This window comes from Neurospora crassa, linkage group I (genome assembly GCF_000182925.2).
Source record: "Neurospora crassa OR74A linkage group I, whole genome shotgun sequence".
NCBI lineage: Eukaryota > Fungi > Ascomycota > Sordariomycetes > Sordariales > Sordariaceae > Neurospora > Neurospora crassa.
This window is the reverse complement of record NC_026501.1, coordinates 8380824-8401356: the sequence shown is the minus strand read 5'-3', so window position 1 is coordinate 8401356 and position 20533 is coordinate 8380824. Positions and strand designations below refer to the sequence as shown.

At 52.8% G+C, this 20533-nt stretch overlaps 6 protein-coding genes and 1 non-coding gene across 7 annotated transcripts; 2 read left to right on the top strand and 5 right to left on the bottom strand.

The window, feature by feature from the left end:
- Positions 1 to 564: 564 nt before the first annotated feature.
- On the bottom strand, positions 565 to 1989 carry gh18-3 (glycosylhydrolase family 18-3; the record flags this gene model as incomplete). Its single annotated transcript, XM_960319.2, has 4 exons — positions 565 to 654; positions 791 to 1362; positions 1512 to 1743; positions 1804 to 1989. 4 exons carry the CDS (start codon positions 1987 to 1989, stop codon positions 565 to 567), a joined length of 1080 nt encoding a protein of 359 aa, XP_965412.2.
- A 188-nt stretch (positions 1990 to 2177) lies between these two features.
- Positions 2178 to 3499, bottom strand: NCU14042. The gene is made up of 2 exons (XR_897794.1): positions 3371 to 3499; positions 2178 to 3261 (listed from the first exon to the last, which is right to left on the bottom strand). It is a non-coding gene; the product is annotated as a ncrg90 (non-coding RNA).
- A 3092-nt stretch (positions 3500 to 6591) lies between these two features.
- On the top strand, positions 6592 to 8741 carry NCU03028 (deubiquitination-protection protein dph1). The gene is made up of 2 exons (XM_960321.3): positions 6592 to 7295; positions 7361 to 8741. Exons 1-2 carry the CDS (start codon positions 6861 to 6863, stop codon positions 8219 to 8221), a joined length of 1296 nt encoding a protein of 431 aa, XP_965414.2. The 5' UTR covers positions 6592 to 6860; the 3' UTR covers positions 8222 to 8741.
- NCU03029 (hypothetical protein) lies at positions 8503 to 11031 on the bottom strand. The gene is made up of 3 exons (XM_960322.3): positions 10708 to 11031; positions 10037 to 10573; positions 8503 to 9966 (listed from the first exon to the last, which is right to left on the bottom strand). Exons 1-3 carry the CDS (start codon positions 10748 to 10750, stop codon positions 8675 to 8677), a joined length of 1872 nt encoding a protein of 623 aa, XP_965415.3. The 5' UTR covers positions 10751 to 11031; the 3' UTR covers positions 8503 to 8674.
- A 132-nt stretch (positions 11032 to 11163) lies between these two features.
- cyt-18 (cytochrome-18) lies at positions 11164 to 14026 on the bottom strand. The gene is made up of 2 exons (XM_960323.2): positions 13247 to 14026; positions 11164 to 13182 (listed from the first exon to the last, which is right to left on the bottom strand). Exons 1-2 carry the CDS (start codon positions 13489 to 13491, stop codon positions 11418 to 11420), a joined length of 2010 nt encoding a protein of 669 aa, XP_965416.1. The 5' UTR covers positions 13492 to 14026; the 3' UTR covers positions 11164 to 11417.
- Positions 14027 to 14132: 106 nt separating this feature from the next.
- On the top strand, positions 14133 to 16172 carry tca-13 (tricarboxylic acid-13). The gene is made up of 3 exons (XM_960324.3): positions 14133 to 14600; positions 14695 to 14712; positions 14852 to 16172. Exons 1-3 carry the CDS (start codon positions 14471 to 14473, stop codon positions 15202 to 15204), a joined length of 501 nt encoding a protein of 166 aa, XP_965417.1. The 5' UTR covers positions 14133 to 14470; the 3' UTR covers positions 15205 to 16172.
- A 638-nt stretch (positions 16173 to 16810) lies between these two features.
- NCU03032 (betaine lipid synthase) lies at positions 16811 to 19900 on the bottom strand. The gene is made up of 3 exons (XM_960325.2): positions 19190 to 19900; positions 18793 to 19119; positions 16811 to 18731 (listed from the first exon to the last, which is right to left on the bottom strand). The coding sequence occupies exons 1-3, from the start codon at positions 19742 to 19744 to the stop codon at positions 16887 to 16889; spliced, it is 2727 nt and encodes a 908-aa protein (XP_965418.1). The 5' UTR covers positions 19745 to 19900; the 3' UTR covers positions 16811 to 16886.
- Between the last annotated feature and the right edge of the window lie 633 nt (positions 19901 to 20533).

Here is a 20533-nt window from a genome sequence, read left to right as displayed (position 1 = left end):
AATGGTTGAAACCGAACTCCTAAACACGAATACTTCCGAACTGTGTGGAAAACATACCAGAAAGCAGATGAGAGAGATAGAAAGGGCGCCTCAACAAACGAAAAAAACAATACCAAAGACAAAAGAAGAAGAGACGAAGCGAGAAAACAAGAGGGAACAAAATGCGAACATGGTATCTCTAGAAAACACGAAAAAAAAAAAAAAAAAAAAAAAAAAAAAAAAAAAAAAAAAAAAAAAAAAAAAAAAAAAGACTGTATACTCGTTACAAGGGTTGTCCTTTTGAAGTCGATGATCAACGCTCCATCCATCAACGGGCGAGCTTGGTGTTATGCAAAGAATCGAGCGCCACGACTTCGATGCCCAAAAAGGTACCAAGGTGTCATTCGTGGTAGAGCGACGCATGCAGAGACGCCAACCGAAATGGCGTCCAATGACAGAAGTCAGCCACACTTCGCTGAACAACTAAGGCCATGCAGAGCCTCGGGACGACCACATTAGCGAGCAAGGGGGGGCTCTAGACTACAGTGGCTGTATGTGTTTCAGCTCACGCTGTTGTCATGACACTCAAGAGCTATGCAGTGTTCGGAAACCCGCCGCAATTAAGCTCCGTTTACTGTCTTTGACATCTGATGGTGCGCTCGAGTAAAAGAGACCCTGGATGAGAAAAACATCAGCCATATGCCTTTAGACTGGAGAACGGCTCATCAAGCCGAGTGTCTTGGAGGGAAAAGGATGGTACTCTGTGGGAGCAGTGGCCAATAAAAGATCGGGAACTGTGGGAGCAACTTACACCGAGTCCCTTTTGCTTACAAAAAGTGGCCTTGGCCTTCACTGTATCCGGATTATCGTAAGTGACGAACCCACCGTCTCCGCCCACACACTGGGCGGCAACGGCCCGCTTGTCAACTTGTTCCTTCGTTCCTCGTCGTGGTAGCTGACAATACTCGAAGGATCCGTCGTCGCCGCCCCCGGCACCCTGGAATTTGTGGCCTGAGCCGCTCGCGTGAAGAAAGCTGCGTCCAAAGAGAGGGATTCCAAACAAGATTTTCTTGCCCGGGACAGCGGAAGCCATCAGATATTGCACACTCGACGCCCCTGATGCTTCTTCTTTATTCATTGCATAAAGCTGGGAGTGATGCCCACTTCGGTGTGACCAAGACCCAAAATAGTCGTACGCCATCAAGTTAATGGAGTCCAAGTATTCAGCTGCCTGCCGCACATTGATATTCTGCAAGATGGACTTGGCCCCAGGGAGAGCAGCGGTGAGCAGGTAACGGTCCTCGGGAAGATGGACGCGGACTGCGGCCAGTAAAGATACGAAATCACTTCCTTGTTGCGGGGAGCAGGGGTAGTCCCATACAACTGGTGCTGTCAGTCAAACATCTCAACAAGATCATTGGGGATTTGTACATGTGTGACGAGGCAAGAGTGGCTGAGCCTTCTCACGCGTACGTGGTCATTGGCTACGATATTGGACGAGGCGAGATGAGGCGAAGGGAAAGGAGCCGTACTGTCTATTCCATCCAGGCCGGATGCTTCCACCAGACCGCGAGCGGACTGTGCAAAGTTGTTACGGAGAATGGCGCTGGAAGCCACCAGTGCGAATGTCTCACTGGAAGCGCCACCCCCAATGGATAAGACCACTTGCAGATGGGGATATTTCTGCTTGAGATGCATCAAGGACCCGAGAGCCCCTTGGACACCGTCACAAGGCGCTGTGACATCTGCCCACTCATCGCTGAGCTACCAGAACAAGTCAGCTGAAGTGCTTAACGATGGAAGATGGCGTCGGAACAAACTTACAAACACCCCTCCGTCTGCCATGATGTTGGCAAAGGCATAGTAAACACGGTTGATGCATCCGTAGTTGAGTGAACCGGGAGTGTCACCTCGGTACACGCTGTGATTCGGCCAATATACGGCATTGTTGTAGAGAACGTTGGCCGCGCTTGTGATGCGCGACTTGCGAGAAACGGAGGGGAAGCTCATGGTCAATGCGGACTCTTCTACGCGTGATGATCAAGACCAGGTAGCGATCGAGGGTTCGGGCAGGAGACGATGGAGGAGACGGATGGAGAACCCTCAAAACATGGAGAAGCGGACACGACCATGGCGCTCATTTATGAATACAAGAACTAGGGAAAAAGTACCGGAAACTTGATGAATGAGGCTTGTGCCAGCTCATTTTTGTTGGACCGATGTGTTTGAGATGCTGCTGGTCGGGCAGCAAGAACGGAAGAAGAGTGGCAGATTGCCCTGTTGTGCGTCTATATAACTAGGTACCCTTCTTCTGCTGGGACAGCTGGTTCCCAGACCTTGGGGTTCATGGGACGGTGAGCAAACCAAACAGACAACTTACCCATGGCAGTGGAGCAACGCGGACACCCGAGTTGGCTCAACGATCGGAAGTCGCAAGCCCTAGTTGCTGCATGACATGACGTTGTCTGCGAGGGTGTATCGAGGAAAGGAAAGGATAAGCGGTACCTCTATGGGCACGCCAGAGATGCACCGCTGCGTATCCACCAGACCAGTGAAGCACTTTACGAAAAGAGTGGGAAAAATGTAACGAGGATGCAGGCGGCTAACACTGAAGGTTCCAATGAGATGTAGAAGTCGGTGACCGGAATCTTTTGTGGTGGTTGGGTCGTAGTTAAGATTTCCTAGGGCTGACTTTTCCCGTCTAATTTCATGCCATTTTCACTGTCAACAGATCCTTGACCTGTGGCATCGGGAGACCTTGCCTTGACTCGGCCATTGGGCTTCAGTTTGCAAAACTAATCTGCATCTGGAGTCAATCCTGAAGGGCTTTACATAAGTCCACGTCCTTGCAAGTTGCAGGCTTGAGCTCGCAGGTGATGATTTTTGGTGATTTTCGCCCAACAAATTCTAAACCTGGATTGTGCTGAGCAGGGGCATATGGTAACTACCCTCTGTGTCATGGTCATCCTCGTATGTGGATATGGTCAACTTCGGCCTGTTCTCCGGAGAACCCACCCCCGGATGTAGCACTCGCCAGCGGGAAAAGCAAATTTCCTGGATAGACTTGCGGGGCCCTCCCATGATCTCGGAATGGAAACTCGAGGGTCCATGAGATGGGGCACCCGGCTGGCTCGCACTTGTCATGTGTGAGGCGCGTATGGACAAAGATTCCGAAGAAACGAGGTGGCCGGTTGACGTCCGAGGGTGCTGGTGACTGGTTATTTGGTACACAGAAGGGGTTTTCGGAAGTTTTTACGGCATCAGCCTGCGACTATTCCAAACCTGGCCGTCGATTGTCGATCTATTAGCTGGGATCATGCGGTTGGGAAGACTGTGCTCCACGGCCATCGTGGGGAAGTTGGAAGCTTGATCTATTTTGAAGGAAGCGAACCTAGTGGAAGCCATCGAGTGAGAGCTGGGTGCAAGGTTGAAGTGAGTGAAGCCTGACTTTGAGGCCCATCTGGGCGGGGAAGTTTGACACAGGCCAATCTCCCCGCCCCAAGACAAAGAATTGAAATTGGAGAGCGACTTTTCATGGTGGCTTGGTCATAGCCCTGAAAGCCTGAAAGGGCAGGCGCGATGACATGATTGCGATCGTGGCATCCGTTCAATTCCTCGCGCTGGAAGGAGTGAACAGCACAAAGGTGACGACCAGGGTTAGAGGGGTGAGTTTGTCAAATGCGCCCAGTGTAAGTAGAGGTACTTACCCTTAAGTATATTGCATCCGTCTTGTTGCTCAAGTTACCTCTACTGCTACTGGGCGGGTACCTCTCCTCCCTGTCTCGTTGCCACGTTCCTGGCCGTTGTGCAATGTCTCGACAACGGATCTTACGAGATGAGACACCCATCAGAGGCTAAGCTGAAGTAGGGGTATCTGCTCGAATTTGATGGCATTGCTGTTTCGAGAAATTATTAGTATTTTGGCGCCGGTTGAACGATGACGAGGAAGCCCGATTTGGACTGGAATGATGCAATGTCCTAAAACACACGGCCCAAGCAGTGTCTTCCACATGGCAGTTCCGAAGGGACCCTTCCCTAATTTAGTCATCACTGCCCGGGCAGTAGAGGTAAAAGCCCCTGTCGTCAGTGAGGATTTTGTTAGAGTACAGCTAATAGCGTCCCTGTACCTAACCCTGCCACTGGCCAGCTCCAATTGGGCTTCTGTGCCTGCGATTTTCTACCACGTCAAGCAGCAGGGCATCATGAATACAGGCAGTAGGAACCTCAACCTCACACCCTCGGGCAACCTACCTCGACACAGCAAACACAACGCCTCCCTGCGTGTCCGACACTTGGTCTCAGCGCCTCAACCTCCGATCTCTTTCTTTGTGTGCCCCCACGAAATCGATGTCCTCGCCATGTTATGACGTGTTCCACGCCGCTCCTAAAACCCGAGTCACTTACACAAGGCTGCTGTTGATGCAGGTGCCCAATTCAACGCAAGTATTGGATACGGACAGCATTGCTTAATTCCATCCGCTTCGTGCCTGGCCACTTCTTGGCTCACTAGAGGACTCATCATGCAGTCAACTCAACAAATTTAAGCACACCCGCCGGCGTCCGGCAACCAGCCTGAAATGGCCTGCTGTCGGCTGTCTAGCTTCAACCGTGGAGAGCTGTCATGTGTTCCTTCAGTCAGTGCAGCAACATGGCTGGAAACCCCCTTGTTCGGAGACAGAAAGTTGCACGCGACCTCTTGGTACTTGATGCTGCACCTCCAGTTGCACAACCGCCAGTCGTGCCATGGTCGCTCTTCTCAGCTGGTCGGTATTTCTCCGATGCGCCCTGCCCCGAACCGCGAGTGGTTGTCATAGAAGTTCAAGAGCAGGAGTCCTCGAAGAGTGCCTCGTATGTCCATATGATGACTCCTATTGCGTCCAATTTCTCATGTGGCTTGCCGGCATGGGAAAAAGACCATCTGTAGCTGAAAGACATGCAGCGGGCGGGACCTTCCATGAAAACTGCAGTTTGAGACATTGCTAACGAGCGAGGAAGATTCCATTAGATCCTTGGGATCCTGGTGTCGTCTGTCGATAAGTTTCGGTCCAACGTGGCAGCACAGCCTTTCCTCAACGAAGCCCGGGATTGGATCTCTTCGAGGCCCAGAACCGGAAGGTTGCATTTCACGAGATCGATTCAGGCAGCGCCTGTCCGCTGAATCCCGTATACAACAACCCACATGACCGGCGTCGCACGCGTAGCAGCTCTACCTTGACGGGCCATCTCTTGGGAAAGCGCTGATCTCCTCCTCAGTCCATGCCCTTGCCCACGCCAACTCCACTTCAGACGGACGAACGAAGAAGAATCCTCATCAACGTGAGGGCACTCGCTGCTAGTGCGTCGACATCTCGCATTGACGGACAGCCTATCATAGTGTAATAGTTCCATGATCTCAAAGGTTTGTGGAAGACAATGGTCGCTTAAGCACGTCGTATCCTTGCTTGGCCCGCAGCAAGAAGAACTGCCTAGGCGGTATGCTCTAAAGTGCGGTTAGAGATGTGTCTTGATGTACACCAAGGCTACACCAAGGCGGTGAAGGAGCAGATGCTCGATATCCTTGATACACTTACCTGGAGTATCCTGGCATGGTCCACGGACCATGCACTCTGAGCTGTACATACCTGTCTGGTATAGTCCATATGTTCTACCTCCTAGTTCGCTGAGGTTGACGCGACGGCCCATATAATGCCGCCATAACAACAAACGCTACTGATCAACCGAAAACGTGAGTAGTTTGCGAATACGATTTTGTTGTGCAGGTTTGACGGAAGACATCAACGAAAGATTATTCTCGCCAAACCGGCTATCGGCTGAGGGTCACTGAACCTTCAAGAATGCTGATTGCGCATCAAAGTAGGAGGTTTGATGCGTTGAGTTTCTTTCATCCACCAGAATAAAAGTGTAGGCAGAAGCGATGAAGTGTCTGCCATCTGAAGAAAGTTTGTTCAAAACCAGAGAAGGGAAGAGGTTTAGGTTTGTCAAGGGAAAGAGTGAGACGATTCGCCCTCGTCCATTAGTTTAGAAGGTACATGGATTTGGTTCGAAGCAGCAGCTAATCGACAGTACCCTGTCATCACACACATGCGATAACAAAAGCTACTGGACAAGCTGATAAGATGGGGGGAACCGGTCAGGTGTCAGGTCATGTGGATGCCGAGAGCCCGATAGAACCTCAAAGAAGCGGATGGGTGTGAGAGCAGGAGAGTACTATCAAGGTGTCGCAGCTGACTGGAACTAGTAGGTGACAAGATAGTGGCTCACCATCTATATGGCACGCAGAAGTTGCAATCAGGCACCGTTCGTATCATCCATCGATTCCATGTAGTATGTATACCTATGTATACGCCTAGTGACCGGCGTTCGTTACGTCGAGGCCCTGTGGGAAAGCTGAAGTAGGGTACTAAGGTACTGTAACATGCACTTGGTAGGTAGGGTTAGGGATGGAGTCGTGTTCAACGACAGAAGTGAAGCCTAAAAAGGCAAGAACCTCGGTGAACACTACACTACCTAGTATACCTTAATGACGGCTTGTAGTGGGGTCTGCTGCCTGCCGTGGAGGGGCTCTTAATGCCATGCCACCCACCTGCCACTGTTGGCGGCAGCGCTTATCGGCCTCCGCCTGTGACCTTCCAACATTACAACAACTCAATTACTTTGGTTCCCAACACAACCCTTTTCCGTAGCATCACCATTCCTCAACTTTCACCAGCACACGAAGCTATCGTAATTCCATACGAACGACTTTGCAGCAGGCTTTCACATAATCCCATCACAAAGTGCTGAACTCGAACGTGGGGCGATCGGAGCTCCCCTGAGACCAACGTCATCATCCACGACCGCCATTAACCGTTTCATTGCCGAATCGTAAAGCGATAGAAATCATGGCTGAGGCTTCAAATACTGGCGGCGATGGCCAGATTACCTTCAAAGTAAAATGCTCAGGCGACAAGAACCACACAGTCACCATTGCCGAGTCTGCGACCGTCCTTCAGCTCAAGACCCTGTTAGCGGGGGAGGAATACGAGAACATCTCGCCGGAGCAGCAACGCCTCATCTACTCCGGAAAGGTCATGAAGGACGATGAAGTTCTTAGTTTCTACAAGATCAAGCACATGAACACAGTGCACATGGTTAAGCGTCCAGCCAGCGCCGCGACAGCCAGCAGTGGCTCAACCTCGACACCCGCTCAGCCCGCGATACCTCAGAACATGGCTGCCGGCACTCCCTCGAATAACCTTTTAGCTGGCCTCACAGGCGCTCGCTTTGCCGGTCAGGTGCCGCTACCAAGCCGAGACCTGTTTGGGCCGGACGGAGGAGTACGCCACCCCTTTCTCGGCCCCCTGGACCCTTAACATAGCTGTTTACTAATGATGTTTTATAGATGGGCGCGCCTCCTAGCGAGGATGAAATCGCGAACATGCTCTCGAACCCAGCGATGGCCCAGGTCATGGCCGAGGCGTTCAACAACCCCGCCGTCATCGACCAGATGATTGCCTCCAACCCGATGTTGGCCAACATGCCCGCTGATCGCGCTCGCGAGCTTCTCAACTCTCCGATGATGCGCAACATGATGACGAACCCGGAGGCACTTCGCATGGCGGCACGCATGCGTAGGATGATGGGCGGAGGCGCCAACGCCTTTCCAGCGCCCGGGGTAACGGACAACACTCCGAACGCGACGACCGGTGCCGGTAATAACAACGCCAATGCCGATGCGCAGAACCCGTTCGCCATGTTTCTTCCATTTGGTGTTCCTCCGGCGGGCGCTCCCCCAGCAGGTAATCCCTTTGCCGCGCTCTTTGGAAACCCCGCGGGGTCTTCGCCTGCGTCTACCGGAGCTTCGACCGAGAGTGCCAGGAGCGGGGATGCCGCATCTGCTCCGGCTACTGGCGCCACTTCGGGGTCTGGGCAGCAAGCAGATCCGTTGGCATCTTTGTTCGGAGCGCTTGGAGGTGCTGGTCAGCCTGGTCAGGCTGGTGCCGCGAACCCTTTTGGTTTGCCCCCTATCTCGCCTGAGGCCTTGCAGCAGATGATGCAGGCATTTGGTGGCGGTGGTTTGGGTGGTTTTGGCGGAAATCCCGTTGCTCCTCCCGACAACAGGCCGCCAGAGGAGAGGTATGCTGAGCAGCTGCGTCAACTCAACGATATGGGTTTCTTCGATTTTGATCGGAACGTTGCTGCACTACGCCGCAGCGGTGGTAGCGTACAGGGTGCTATCGAACATCTTCTGGGCGGTTCTTAACTTAAATTTCTTTACTAGACGGTGCAGAGATGTGGACCGGAGATTGACAGTTATCTGCTGTTCCTCAAGGATACGGCGGTATTCACAATGAACGACAGAATGTCGAGGGGATAGTGGATTGAAGGATGTCCAGGGAGTGCAGTGTTATCTCCTGGCGAGGTCATTGTTGGGCCGTGCTAGATATATTTTAATCAAATATCTAGCGATAATGGTTGCTCAGGAGGACGATAGACAGTCCAGCACAGAGACGATGCTCAAAACAACACCCCTTCAGCGGGTGTCCTCACGTAAGGAGGTTTACATGTTTACAGTTTAGCGATCTTTATCAAACATGTCTCCTCTTGCTTGAATCAACAAGGTTCTTTTGTCCTCTAAGAAGACGAGTTCGCATACAGTAGCCGGGCTAACTATCAACACCACTAATCAACTCTTATTTGCATGCTATCATTCCCTCTACCGATAAAGCACCGTCAAATCCCCAGCCGGCACCGGAAAGTTCCTCAATTTATCCATAATCTCCGCGTCCGTCATGTTCCTCTCCGTCATGATCTGATCAAAACAATGTCGTCCATCCATATACTTTTGCAACGGATCCCCACTAGCCTTCATCATCATCGCCATCTTCTTGCTGTTCGACCCCTTCCCCCCCGGACCCCCATGACTCCCGGGTTCACGATAGGTATCATAATGTCCGCCCGGCACCGCCACTTTATGTTCCCTCCCCATTTCCCCTTCGCCATACCCCCTCCCACTTTTCCCTTTGCCTGTGCCAGTTCCGGTGTCGGATGGCGAAACAGGTCTAGCCAACCCCGTAGCTAGCGCAGCCAGATACTGTTTCGAGATAACATACTTGTGCACCCTGTACAAACACCCCTTGATGACGCCAAATTGAACTAAGCGGCGAACGTCCACGTACCGTAGGACGTCGAAGCCGGAATCCATATGGCCCTTGAGCCATTCGGCCACGGTTTTGCCGACGCAGAAGGTAGTCATTAGGCGGATTAGCATGTAGTTGGATATGCGGTATCCGTTGGGTGGTGGGGGCTTGTTAGACGGTGGGGAGGAGGAGGAGTGGATGTTGGAGGAAGGGTTGCGGGGGGAGGTGGAGGGCTTTCGTTCGTGGACGGGGGAGAGGTGGTGTTGGGCGTAAGGGCTGGGATCGCGGTCGGAACCACCTCCTGGGCCAAGGCCAAAGGGGGAGAGGTGGCTGTGGCGTGTGCTGGCAGAGGTGGAGAGGTTGGAGGGATTGTGGTTGTGGAAAGTGGTGCTTCCTGACACAGAACGGAGACGGTGGTAGTTGTCGGAGGAAGAAGAAGAAGAAGAAGGTCCGGCGCCGGTGCCGGTGTTGTTGCTGCTGCTGGGAGACGGATCGATAGGTCCGACGCAGACGTAGTTAGCACATTCGTCGACCATGCCGCCTACGTTGGCGATGAAGTCGTGGATGCCCGGGCGAGGGGCGTAGCACGCGCCGAACAAGAACATGTCTAGGAGCAGGATAGTGTCGTAGTAGAGCAAGTGGCGGAGGGCGAGCTGGGTCAGCTCGAGGGAGACGCCGGAGGCCAGAGCAATGCGGCGCACGTCGGAAACGCCATCGATATGAGCGACGACGCGCTGCAGGGTTAGATCCCAGGTTGGGTCGACGACGTCGGCGAACTTCATCTTGGCGACGGGGACGTGCCAGCCTTTGACTTCAGGGGGGTTGACGTGGTGAGGAAAGAGTTTCATGTTGATTGTGTTAGCGTCGTCTGTTTTGAAACGGTCAGCATTTTTTGTAACTAAGGTGATGAAGGGGGGTGAATAGGTAGGGAGATATACCAATGGGAATCATGCACTCTCCATAGTTATTCAGATCCTCCTTCACAATCTCCAGCAACGATTCTATCGGCCGCCGCATACTCACCATTTCATTCCCGTCCCCATCCACCCAACGGCCCCCGCCATTGCCATACCCATGAACCGCGACCGCTCCGCCCCTCGTGGCCGCGTCCTGGCTCAGGTAGCCGTCCTGCTTCTCCATCTCGGCAAAGGTGGCCGCCAGCCTCCTTACGACGCGTTCATAGGGGATCTGGTCCACCACATCGCAACTGATGACGAGCCCAAAGTTGAAAATGAACTCGTTCCGGTCGTACCGCGGGTCCGGAATGGAGACGGGGTATCCCAGGATGACGTACTTGCCGTCCGGGTCATTGACGGTGATGAAGCGGTTGCAGAAGGCCTTGCGCGGGATGATGTACTCCTGGAGCACGCTGAAGTCGAAGAGACATGGTTTCCTGTTGAGGGGACCATTGGTGCCTTCTGGAAGTGGAACTGGCACGATTGAGCCCGGTGGACTTTGTGCGACGATTTTGGTTCCTGAGTTAGGGAAAAGTGCCACTGGTTAGCTTGAGATTCACTACACTTCGTCTTTGGGCTGTCTTGGCCAGACCCAATAAAAATGGGTGGGCAAATGACTTTGATGAGTGACGGGCAAGGCAGGCTATATGTACCCTCTTTTGGAAAGAACCTGGCATAGAAGATTGCTTGAATCATGATTTAAATGATTGTTGTCGAAACCCAGGGTCTTCTTGGTGTTGGGAAAAGCGACTTTGGATTTGACGCCGAGACGAGTAATATGGTCTCATCGGATGTTACCGGCGCTCATTTCTATCGGTTGGTTCTACCGAGTAGCGTATAGATGTCATCCGAATCTGAAGTAGAATGAAATTGCTTTTGAGAACAATGATCAGACACTTTGCAAACCAAAGATGACGTTAGCATAGTAGTCGTCGCCGTGGTCGGTTTGCCAGAAGTTGTCACGTATTGTGTTTTGTCTTGGGAAAGGTGCCTTGGTGCTACGAGGTCAATGGCTGCTAGTGTGTACCTCACATATAACCCTAACCCCTCCCACAAAAACAGAGAACACATAACCCCTTTTCGACTTCAGCATCGGAGGACCCAGGAATGAACGCTAACTATCCGTGTATTTCAAAATGTTTGCTTGAGAAACATCATGATCATTCTGGAAATACCATATTGTCGTTTGTGTTTTTCATATTGCGGGGCTCCACGGTATTGACTATGATGTCCAAAAATCGGGTATTCTCATGCTTCTATCTTACAAAATATGTATGGGGAGTAACGCTTTTGTCCAACCAATCCAACCTTTATGCCTTTTCTCTGTGCCACCCTACCATGCGAATAGAATCTTACACATTCTCTACCACTTATACGGATCCCTATCATCTTGAGTCTGCTTCTTCACCCCATCTCCCCGCACAGAGGGTTTTTCGTCCATCATGCCATCAATCGTTTTTACTGAGGCAATCATCTCCTGCTTAAGCTTGGTCTCCATATCCTTCTTTTGCCTGCTCTTTTCCTCAGGGAAGATAATCTGCTGGCCCTGCTGCTTCTCCTGCGAACTCTTTTGCAGCTCGTTCACAGCATTCTTAGCCTCTTCAGGGGTCAACTTCTTCTCTTTGAGGTTCTTCATAATCTCATTCAGTTTCCTGACAGCGCCGGTAAAGCTCTGTCCGGGGTACGTCTGGCCCGAAGCAGCATACTCGACGTCGCTGACCATCTGGATTACACGCACGTTGTGCTTGCCCTTGCGGAGGATTAGCAGGTTGCCGTTAATCAGGTAGCGCTGGGTCTCGCCGGGGAACCACAGCTTGACGGGCATAAAAGAGATGAGGTCCGGGTTCATGGTGACGTTCTCGCCGCCGGCTCTGTGGGCTCCGCCGACGTAGCAGCCCTGGGCAGCCGCGAGCTTGTGGCCCTCGGTGGTGCTGCTGGCGAGACCGGCGGCGTAGAGGATGCGGCCGATAGACTTGCCCATGATGAGCGACTCGGGGAGAATCATGTCGATACGGGGCGCGTTGTTGAGGGTGACAGGCTGATCTGAAATCGTCTTGTACTGATCGCCACCGGTGGCTGCGTCCTTGGCACGAGAGACTTGGGGAATGGTCATCTGGCCGGTATACATCATACGATGCTGGTCCTCGGCGGCGCTGGCCTCCTGTTTACCGTGCACCAGCGTCACAACCTCACGCGCAAGGGTATGTTGCGCGACACGCTTGCTAGGGTCTTTGATGTGCTCCTCCATAGTCTTGGTGATTTCGCTGATGGGCATGAAAGTGAAGAGCTTGAGGAGATTCTCAACCTCTTGGTCGGACCGGCGGACAAAGTAACCATAGAAATCGAAGACGGAGGTCTGATAGGGGTCAAGCCAAATGGCGTTACCCGCACTCTTACCAAACTTGGCACCGGATGAATCGGTCAAGAGAGGGACGGTGAAGCCGACGCATTCGTCAAGGGCAGTCTTGGGCGTAACATATTTGCGCTCCTGCGGGTCGGGCTCGGATTCTCGGGCGGCCTTGACGACCTCGAGACCAGATATGATGTTGCCGTACTGATCAGAACCTCCAATCTGCATCTGAACTCCCTGCTGGTAGAACAACTCGAACCAATCCCAGCCCTGCATGATGGGGTAGGTGAACTCGGCAAAAGACACGCCGTCTCCCTGGGTCATCTTGTTCTTGACGGTATCGCGCGACAGCATGGGGCCGATGCGCAAGGCGTGACCTACCCTCCTCAGGACCTCGAGCATGGGCTGCTTGTTCCACCAATGGTTGTTGTTGACGATGCCTCGCTTCCGCGCCCAATCGGCTTCGTAACCACGCGCTCGCATCTGAGTGTCCACGTTCTCCCACAGCTTTTTGAGTTGGTAGTGAATCTTAGTCATGTTCATTGTCGCATCGCTGCTGCTCAAATGATCTCTGCTTTTTAGCCTGCCAGTCGGGTCTCCAATCTTTGCCGTCGAGCCTCCAATGAGGGTGAATGCCTTGTATCCTTCCAAGTACATCCAAAAGAGCGGCATCAGGGGGAGTAGATGGCCGACGTGTAATGATGGTGCGGTAGGATCGATGCCGACATATGCCCCAATCCGCCTCGTCCTCATAAGCTCGGCGATGTGCTCTTTGGTGCTGGTAGAAGAATCGTGTTAGTCATGTTCCTGTGCGCATCGAAAGGCCAGTTGTCTAAACTTACCCAGCTGTATCCTTGACATAGCCTCTCTCCTCAAACAGGTCCCATGTATTCTGCTTCTTGCCCTTCTTGATGGCCTCTGCCCTCGCCTGCCAGTTTTCCTCGGCCTCATTGATCTTGGCCGTGTACTTTGGTCCGAATTCGCGCCTGAGTCCTCTTCGTTGGAGAATGAAGCATGATGGGTTAGCCGCAGCATACTTGGCGATACTCCCGCCGGAGCGTATTAGGGCTTTTGTGCGAAGCAGCATTTGATGTGATGTTTGGCTGCGTATCGCTCAACGGCTAGAAGAAGGAAGGAGAGGGAACTGGGCGCAATCCGTAGCGCAACCCGAAGCGCCGATTCCGGCCCTCTTTTTGCGATCCGATCAACCGGAATTGGGTCCCTTGCTGGGCAATTGCAAGAGTTTGGTTATGGTTCCAAGGGCGCGGTAGTAGATTGGTCGGGATGCCCAGGCGGTACAGTAGGGTTTCCGGCTGAAGATCCGGGGTCGCGTGGTGTGAGCGGATCAGTCGACTGGTGTTGAGGTAGGTTGGGAGTGTACAAGCGGCGATGATAGCTTCGGCCAGTCATTAAGGTACCGGCGAACTACGGCGCCATCGAAAAAAAATAATGGCCCCTCGTCCCAACCCGGGTGCAGCGAAGGTCTCGATAGGTATCTTATCGCCCCAACTAACGCGCTGCCGTACCTATCATTACGCGCTAGCATCTCCGACTGCGAAATAATTTCTGGAACGGCGGAGGGGAGCTTGGGCCACCCCTGTTCTTGCCGGGTCGGGTTTGGCGGGGGGACAGGGCCCTTGGATTGCATGTGCAACCCACTGGATGCAGCAAGATCCGGTACGTAGTGAGAGGTACCAATCTCAAAGCTACGGCCACGCCGGGAACAATGGGATTTTCCACGCCGAGCCACGACCGGCACACGCTGCCGCTGACATCTTCTATGCTGCGATTGGCCGAGTATTGCCGAGGGATAAGCTACATCAGGACTCGCAGCTCGGCACCAGTCCGTTCCACTCCGGAGCCCGCCCGTCCCGTCACTCCCAGCGCTCCTAGCGATCCACGGCCACGATCCTGTCCTGAACCAACCGAAAGACCCGTGCGACGATATCTCCTGCGAAGACCGCCCTCCCGTTCTCGAAAGTCCAATTGGTTGTCCGCCATCACCACCACGCTTCGACCACATCACCACCCAACACCCGTCATCACCACCACAATCACCAGAAACAATGGCTTCCGTCGCCCGTTCCTCTGCCCTCCTCAAGCAGGTTGCGGCCCAGCAGTCCGTTGCTGCCAACGGTCTCCGTGTTGCCGCCTTCCACACCACCTCCCGCAAGAGCTTGCTCCCCCCTCCTCCTCGTACGTAATCGCATACACGCACACTCGGACCTTAATACAGGTTCAACGTATGTTGCATGGATCGGTATTTGTGCTAACACTATGAGGGGGACAGAGCGCATTGAGGGTACAGGTACGAACAACAACCCAACAGCTATGCTTCCTTGCCCGTCATGAACCAAACAACCCCCATGCCGGGTTGCGAAAAGCGCATCCACCACGACACCTCGACATCACATGCATGCAAACAATAGCCTAACACCTACCTTTAGTGAACGACCCCGTCGAGGTCCCCCCTCCCTCTCCTTCTCATGGCTCCTACCACTGGACTTTCGACCGTGTTGTCGCCGCCGGTCTCATTCCCTTGACCGTCGCTCCCTTCGCCGCCGGCTCTCTCAACCCCACCATGGACGCCGTCCTCGCCGCCACCATCCTTATCCACTCCCACACTGGCTTCGGCAACATCATTGTCGACTACGTTCCCTCGAAGCGCGTCCCCAAGGCCCGCAAGGTCTTTACCTGGGGCCTTAACGCCGCCACCGTCCTCGTTGGCCTTGCCCTTTACGAGTTCGAGACCACCGATGTCGGTCTTACTGAGACCATCAAGCGCGTCTGGAAGGCTTGAGCGACTCTTTGCGACAGTTATCGTTGCGAGGACCGGTTGGAAAGATGAGGGCTGTTTGATATGCATTGGGAACTACCGAAACTCCTAAGGCCTCCTACTTTTTTTTGGATGGAGCAAAGGCCGGAATGACGGGAATAGGTGAGGGAGGGCACCTTCAAGAGGAACAGAAAGGGGTGGAAGAAGTTCTGTTTTGTCATACCTCACGGCGTAAAAAGAATATACCTTTCTCTTTTGTCTCCATGCGGCCTTCTTTTTTTTCTGCGCTGTTCAGGGGCTCATGGCGCGCAGACGGTCTAGATTGGATTCAGTTCTCGAGTTTGGATTGCTCGTCAGATGTGACACCGGGAAGAGGTTGGTTATGAGGGCACGAAGAGGGGCTGCTGGTACAGGAGCAATCTAAACGCGCAAGTGCTGTTTTCCTTGGTGGCTTCAAGATCGCATTGAAGTCGGTGGATTGCCCCTGAATGGAGTTGTGCCTTTCAAGTGGATGATCATGGTCTGGGGCTGGCGGAAAGCGAACACTGACAAGTTGGTTTCAGCCCCGGTCGTTGTAGTGTTCTTACAACATATCGAAAACAGATGAAGAGGCACTGGCGGTTGATCAAGTTATATCACTCGCTTTTCCTGATTATGGAACTAAAGCTATCTCAGGGTGATGCTGGTCGAGTAAGGTACAGTATCTCATCTGACCCTTCTCAGCTACCTAGATACCTAACAATGACGATGGGAATGTTTGACTAATAAAGGAAAATGGCGAGTGGACTGCTATGGCCTTGCTCGTGCGTCCTCGGCATTTGCCTGCCTGGCCTTATGGAAACTTTCTTTTTCTGAGAGTTGTTCTTCTGGCCGACTGGAGTTTCCTATTCCCTCATCTCTTCACTTTCATTTCAGCTTCACCCTAACTAGCACACAACGTGGGGCACTTCGAAGACAATCCAGCCCCAGCATACAATATAGCCTTCTCACAGCTATGCTTGACTGCAAAAGCATATTTTTTTCAGGCATCCAACTCGGTCATTCGAGTTCAACCTCACTTGACGGCAAGGGATCCGGTCCCTTGAAGCATAGTAATTGGTCGTCTGCTCACCAACACTGATTACTGAGCTCACATAAGCGCCGATATGCTCCTAGCCACTCATTCCTAGTGATCAAACCAGCTGCAAAAGACATTCCAACCAGGTTTTGAATGGCCTGTGCAACCCTTTGCGAAACTGGCGCGAACCGTTCAACCCAATCTTCCATGCGGCCAGAAGCACCCGAACTACATCACCTGAGTTTCGAAACCCAGCAATGGCCATGGCGCGTAATAAGTATCGGAGAAACCAGCATGAGATTTGCTCGACTCCCCAGTTGACGCCTACCAATTGTGCGACCAAAACATTGCGATGCGTCGGCCTGCTTTCTCTCTTTACAGTGCTCTGGGAGACCGTGTATCTCGTCGGGACATCTTTTTGCTGTGGAAGCTCTTATAACAAATACTTATCTGACCCGCCTTGTCATGTCAGGCCAGTAAAGAGGTTGCGATTTCTCCCACGGTCCTCGTTTTACCATGCTTGAATCAAAAAGCCGGCTGAATGGTTGAGTGGCAGATAAAGAATATCAGATGCCGTGTTCTGGCCAGTAGAGGTAGTCTTGCGCTAAATAGGGTTATCCAACTTATCACCTAGGACCAAAATATCTACTTAAGCTGAGTCAACCAACTCCTCAAGATCCTCCATCTTTTCCAAGATCCAACAACTAGCATACATATTCACCCTGTCAATACACTCCTGGTCCCCCCTTCCGGATTCACGACAACCCACCCTCCTTGCTCCAAACCCTTCCTCCACAAAAACCCTCACATACCACGGCTCCACTCCCGCGCTCCTCAACAACACCTTTCCACCCACCTTCAACGCCCGATTCAACCTCCTCACTTGCTCCCTCGCCTTGCCCCTTCCTTCCTTTTCCTCCTCAGGCGAAGGCGGATCGAACCAATCCATACTATCCATCACCACCGCTACTGTCAAAGTACCCGGCTGAAACCTAGCCAACACCTCCTGTATTTCATCCGTGTGGATGCGTAAGCCGTCAAAGGCTCCAGGAGCGCTGAGTATAGAGTGGGCGGCAGGGGAAAGGTAATCGGGATGGCACTGGCGTGTGTATTGTCCCAGGACACAGACGAGGTAGTAAGGGTTGTCCGAGGCAAGGTGGGAGGTGGAGAGAACGGGATCAAGGGTGGAGGTTGTGTAGTGGAGGATTGCTTCGGCGCGGCTTGGTTTTTCTTTGCTGCTGGGGGTGGTGGAGGAGGAGATAGAACGGCGGTGGTAGTCGGCTTCGATCATAGCCACTTGATTCTTGGGCACGCCCAAAGCCGACCAGAGGAAGGCGTCGGAGCTGAGGACCAGGCCGTTGACGAAGCGGTTGAGCAGACAGGGACGAATCTTGGTGTGGTAGATGGAACGTTGCCCTTCGAGGGTGGGAGTAGAGAGAAGTCGACGGACCGCGGAGCGGCAGAAGAAGAGTGTGGAAATCCAGCGGAAGAAACGGATAGCGTATCGGGAGCCGCCGGTATCATAGAGACCGCGCCCCGCAGGGTCGGTAAATATGTGCGCATTGGATAGCCAGTATTGAAACGCGCGGCCGGAGAGGTGAGGGGAGAGTTTGGAGATGAGCAGTGAGCGAAAGTCGGGGTGTTTGCCCTCACCGAAGATCTTCCAGACGTCGGGGTAATCCAGAGTCGTAAAAGAGGCGACTTTGAGTTCAAGCAGGTGGTTTTGGGCTGGGTTTAGGTCGATGGCGTGCACGCGAGCGGGACTCTGCATCAGGTAGGAAAGAATGTTGTCGCCGGCGCTGGTGATGGCTAGGACGACGTCGTCGGGCCCGAGGTTAAGGAGTTCTCTGTCGACGCGCGAGTCTTCCCAGGTAAAGGCGTAGATGTACTCGTCATTGAACTGGGTGTGCTTCGGGAGTTGATCGTCGTAGTAGATCCTCCAGTGGTGATTTTGGTAGAAGAAGGACGGGAGAGGTAGGTTGGCCGAGATGTTCTCGATGGCCGTATTGAAGGCCTTTGAGCGCATCTCCGGCGCTGTGCGGCCGACTGCAAAGGCTAGCGCATTTGTTGCTGAGGAAGAATGTTTGCCCACTAGACGGGGTGATGATCTTGGGGACTCTGTCGCAATAGCATCGATGTGTTCCACAATTTCGTGTGGTAGACTCGACGTAGAAAAGGGCTTCTTGAGGCATCCCAACCAGATGTAGTAAGGAATTGCTCCCAAAGTGTTGTTGCGGGCGTTGACGGTCAGGACAGTCCCGAACCTGTACTCGAGATAATCTCGACGAGCTGGCTCAAGAGACACCCTGTCAGCATCGAACCACGAGCGCCAGAAGTTCCGCGCGAAATAGCCAACGTGTCGGTTCATAAGACCACCCGTGTAGTTGCGGAATGTGAAGTCGACTTTCGACTGGGCGTAAAAGTCCACGACGGCAATCAAGCCGTGAGGTGCTAACAGAGACTCGAGCGAATCGATAATCGAGAAATAATCCGGCTACATCGTCATGATATGTCAGCACACACCACCCCAAGACGTCCTTAATCAAGAAACATACCATCATCGAAAGGCTATAAGACATGGTGATCAACTCAGCTCCCGCATGTCGTCCCGGCTTCGTCTCCCCCCACCAACCCGACAAAGAAGGCGAAGAATCTCCAGAGCCAGACTCTCCTTCGTCAACATCCTCATAATCCTCAAGCCTAAACTTGCGAGCATCCGTGCAGATAACTCTCACATTCTCCCACCCCAGCCTGGCAAACCGCTTCCTAGCCACTTCACAAAGTGACGGCGAAAAGTCCACTAGGTAAACAGTCTTGAAGAATTCAGAGACGTTGACAAACTTGGCCATGGCTTCGATATTCCAGCCTGTGCCCCCACCGACCTGTTTTGTAGCGATGGTCAGCCGTGTGTGGGATTTCAACATTGGCAAGGGTTCTGATGAGGAGGCGTACATCTACCCATATCGGTTTCCTCCTTGTCCCGGTCCCTGTCCCGGCCACGGTTACACATGTCTTCCCATTCCTTTGTCTTTTTTCAAGCCCATCTCCAGCTCCTCCAAGTCCGCCAAGTCCAGCCTCAACCTTGTACCTCAACTGCGAAGCTGCAAGAGCCAACATATCCTCCCTCCCCTTCAGTAGCGTACCCCTTGTCGCATCATAAATGTCTGCCTGACTTCGGTAAAACGACTCCAGGGCATCTTGCTGTGTTCCTGTGGTGCCGGCGGTGGCGTGAGGTTTGATGAAGCAGGAGTAGCAGAAGAGGAGGAGGGATTTGAGGGAGCTTGGGTTGCCTTCATCCTCATTGTCGTCCTCGTTTTTGGTTGTCTTCCGCGAATAGTTGCTGGTGGTGACGAGAAATACCAAGACGGCCACACCGGTGAAGAAGATGGATTTGGTAGTGGTGGTGTTGAAGTTGAGGTCTGCTAGTGTTCGGGTTACTGAAAGTGATGGTAGCGAAATGTTACCCATGTGACCACCATGAGAAGCCATGGCACTGTTGTCTCCCATTGCTATAAGGTGTTGGTGTCAAGTAAGAGAAGAGAGGATCCGACGGTCTGTTCAAGAACCGAAGGAAGAGAGAAAGAAGTTGGATTGAGGTTAGCCTTTAAGACCGATAGTTATATCTTTTCTCTCTCATATAAACCCGTATGTACATCTTCAGAAGCTTCAATAGCGAGCGTTGTAAAAGAAGTTCCCCACCTCCACACTCCGCTTTTGCGTGAGATCCGAACGGAATGGGTGGCCAGCGCTCGGCCCCCAGTAACATAGGGAGACAGGGTTCTGTGATCCACATGTCTGGTTCTCTGTTCGTCATTCTGCGTCGTGGTCCTCAGATTCAGGCACGCCCATGGTCGGTTGGAGATTGGCGATTTTGACCTGGCGATTTCGAAAAAGAAACGAACGGAATATCTTGCGAGCGTAAAAGAGGGGATTGAAACCATGGGGTAAGGTGGTTCTGTAATCGCCAATCAACCGCCCACATGGCCCATGGTCGATCGCTGATTATCTTGGGGGCATCATCGCCAGTTTGGATAGACTTTCGAGTGTTAAACTTTAGATCCTGGGGGGCTGTTCCCAAGTACAAGCGCCATCTAAATTCGCAAGCTTGCCCGAACCGTTTCCTCTGGCTTAACTACTTTACGGTTTTGCCAAAGTCTTAGGCCTCTCGCAATCCCTTGTCCTGTTCGTGCTTGTTTGGCAAGCATTCGTCGACCACTGTTCGGCTTCCTCCCCTTCAATCCCTTACCTGGCTCCCCGGCTGCATGGGATAGGTAATGAGGGGTCTTTCACATGGGC

What these genes read in the sequence shown, in the direction of transcription:
- NCU03028 (XM_960321.3), top strand. Translation starts at nt 6,861, where the DNA reads ATGGCTGAGGCTTCAAATACTGGCGGCGATGGCCAGATTACCTTCAAA. An exon ending in TGTTTGGGCCGGACGGAGGA is followed by an intron (nt 7,296 to 7,360) that starts GTACGCCACCCC and finishes GATGTTTTATAG; the next exon opens with ATGGGCGCGCCTCCTAGCGA.
- NCU03029 (XM_960322.3), bottom strand. Translation starts at nt 10,750, where the DNA reads ATGATTCAAGCAATCTTCTATGCCAGGTTCTTTCCAAAAGAGG. An exon ending in CAGGTTCTTTCCAAAAGAGG is followed by an intron (nt 10,574 to 10,707) that starts GTACATATAGCC and finishes TCCCTAACTCAG; the next exon opens with GAACCAAAATCGTCGCACAA. An exon ending in AGAGTGCATGATTCCCATTG is followed by an intron (nt 9,967 to 10,036) that starts GTATATCTCCCT and finishes GTTTCAAAACAG; the next exon opens with ACGACGCTAACACAATCAAC.
- cyt-18 (XM_960323.2), bottom strand. Translation starts at nt 13,491, where the DNA reads ATGCTGCTTCGCACAAAAGCCCTAATACGCTCCGGCGGGAGTATCGCC. An exon ending in TATGTCAAGGATACAGCTGG is followed by an intron (nt 13,183 to 13,246) that starts GTAAGTTTAGAC and finishes TTCTTCTACCAG; the next exon opens with CACCAAAGAGCACATCGCCG.
- tca-13 (XM_960324.3), top strand. Translation starts at nt 14,471, where the DNA reads ATGGCTTCCGTCGCCCGTTCCTCTGCCCTCCTCAAGCAGGTTGCGGCC.
- NCU03032 (XM_960325.2), bottom strand. Translation starts at nt 19,744, where the DNA reads ATGGGAGACAACAGTGCCATGGCTTCTCATGGTGGTCACATGGGTAAC. An exon ending in GGAAACCGATATGGGTAGAT is followed by an intron (nt 19,120 to 19,189) that starts GTACGCCTCCTC and finishes GCTACAAAACAG; the next exon opens with GTCGGTGGGGGCACAGGCTG. An exon ending in CTTATAGCCTTTCGATGATG is followed by an intron (nt 18,732 to 18,792) that starts GTATGTTTCTTG and finishes ATGACGATGTAG; the next exon opens with CCGGATTATTTCTCGATTAT.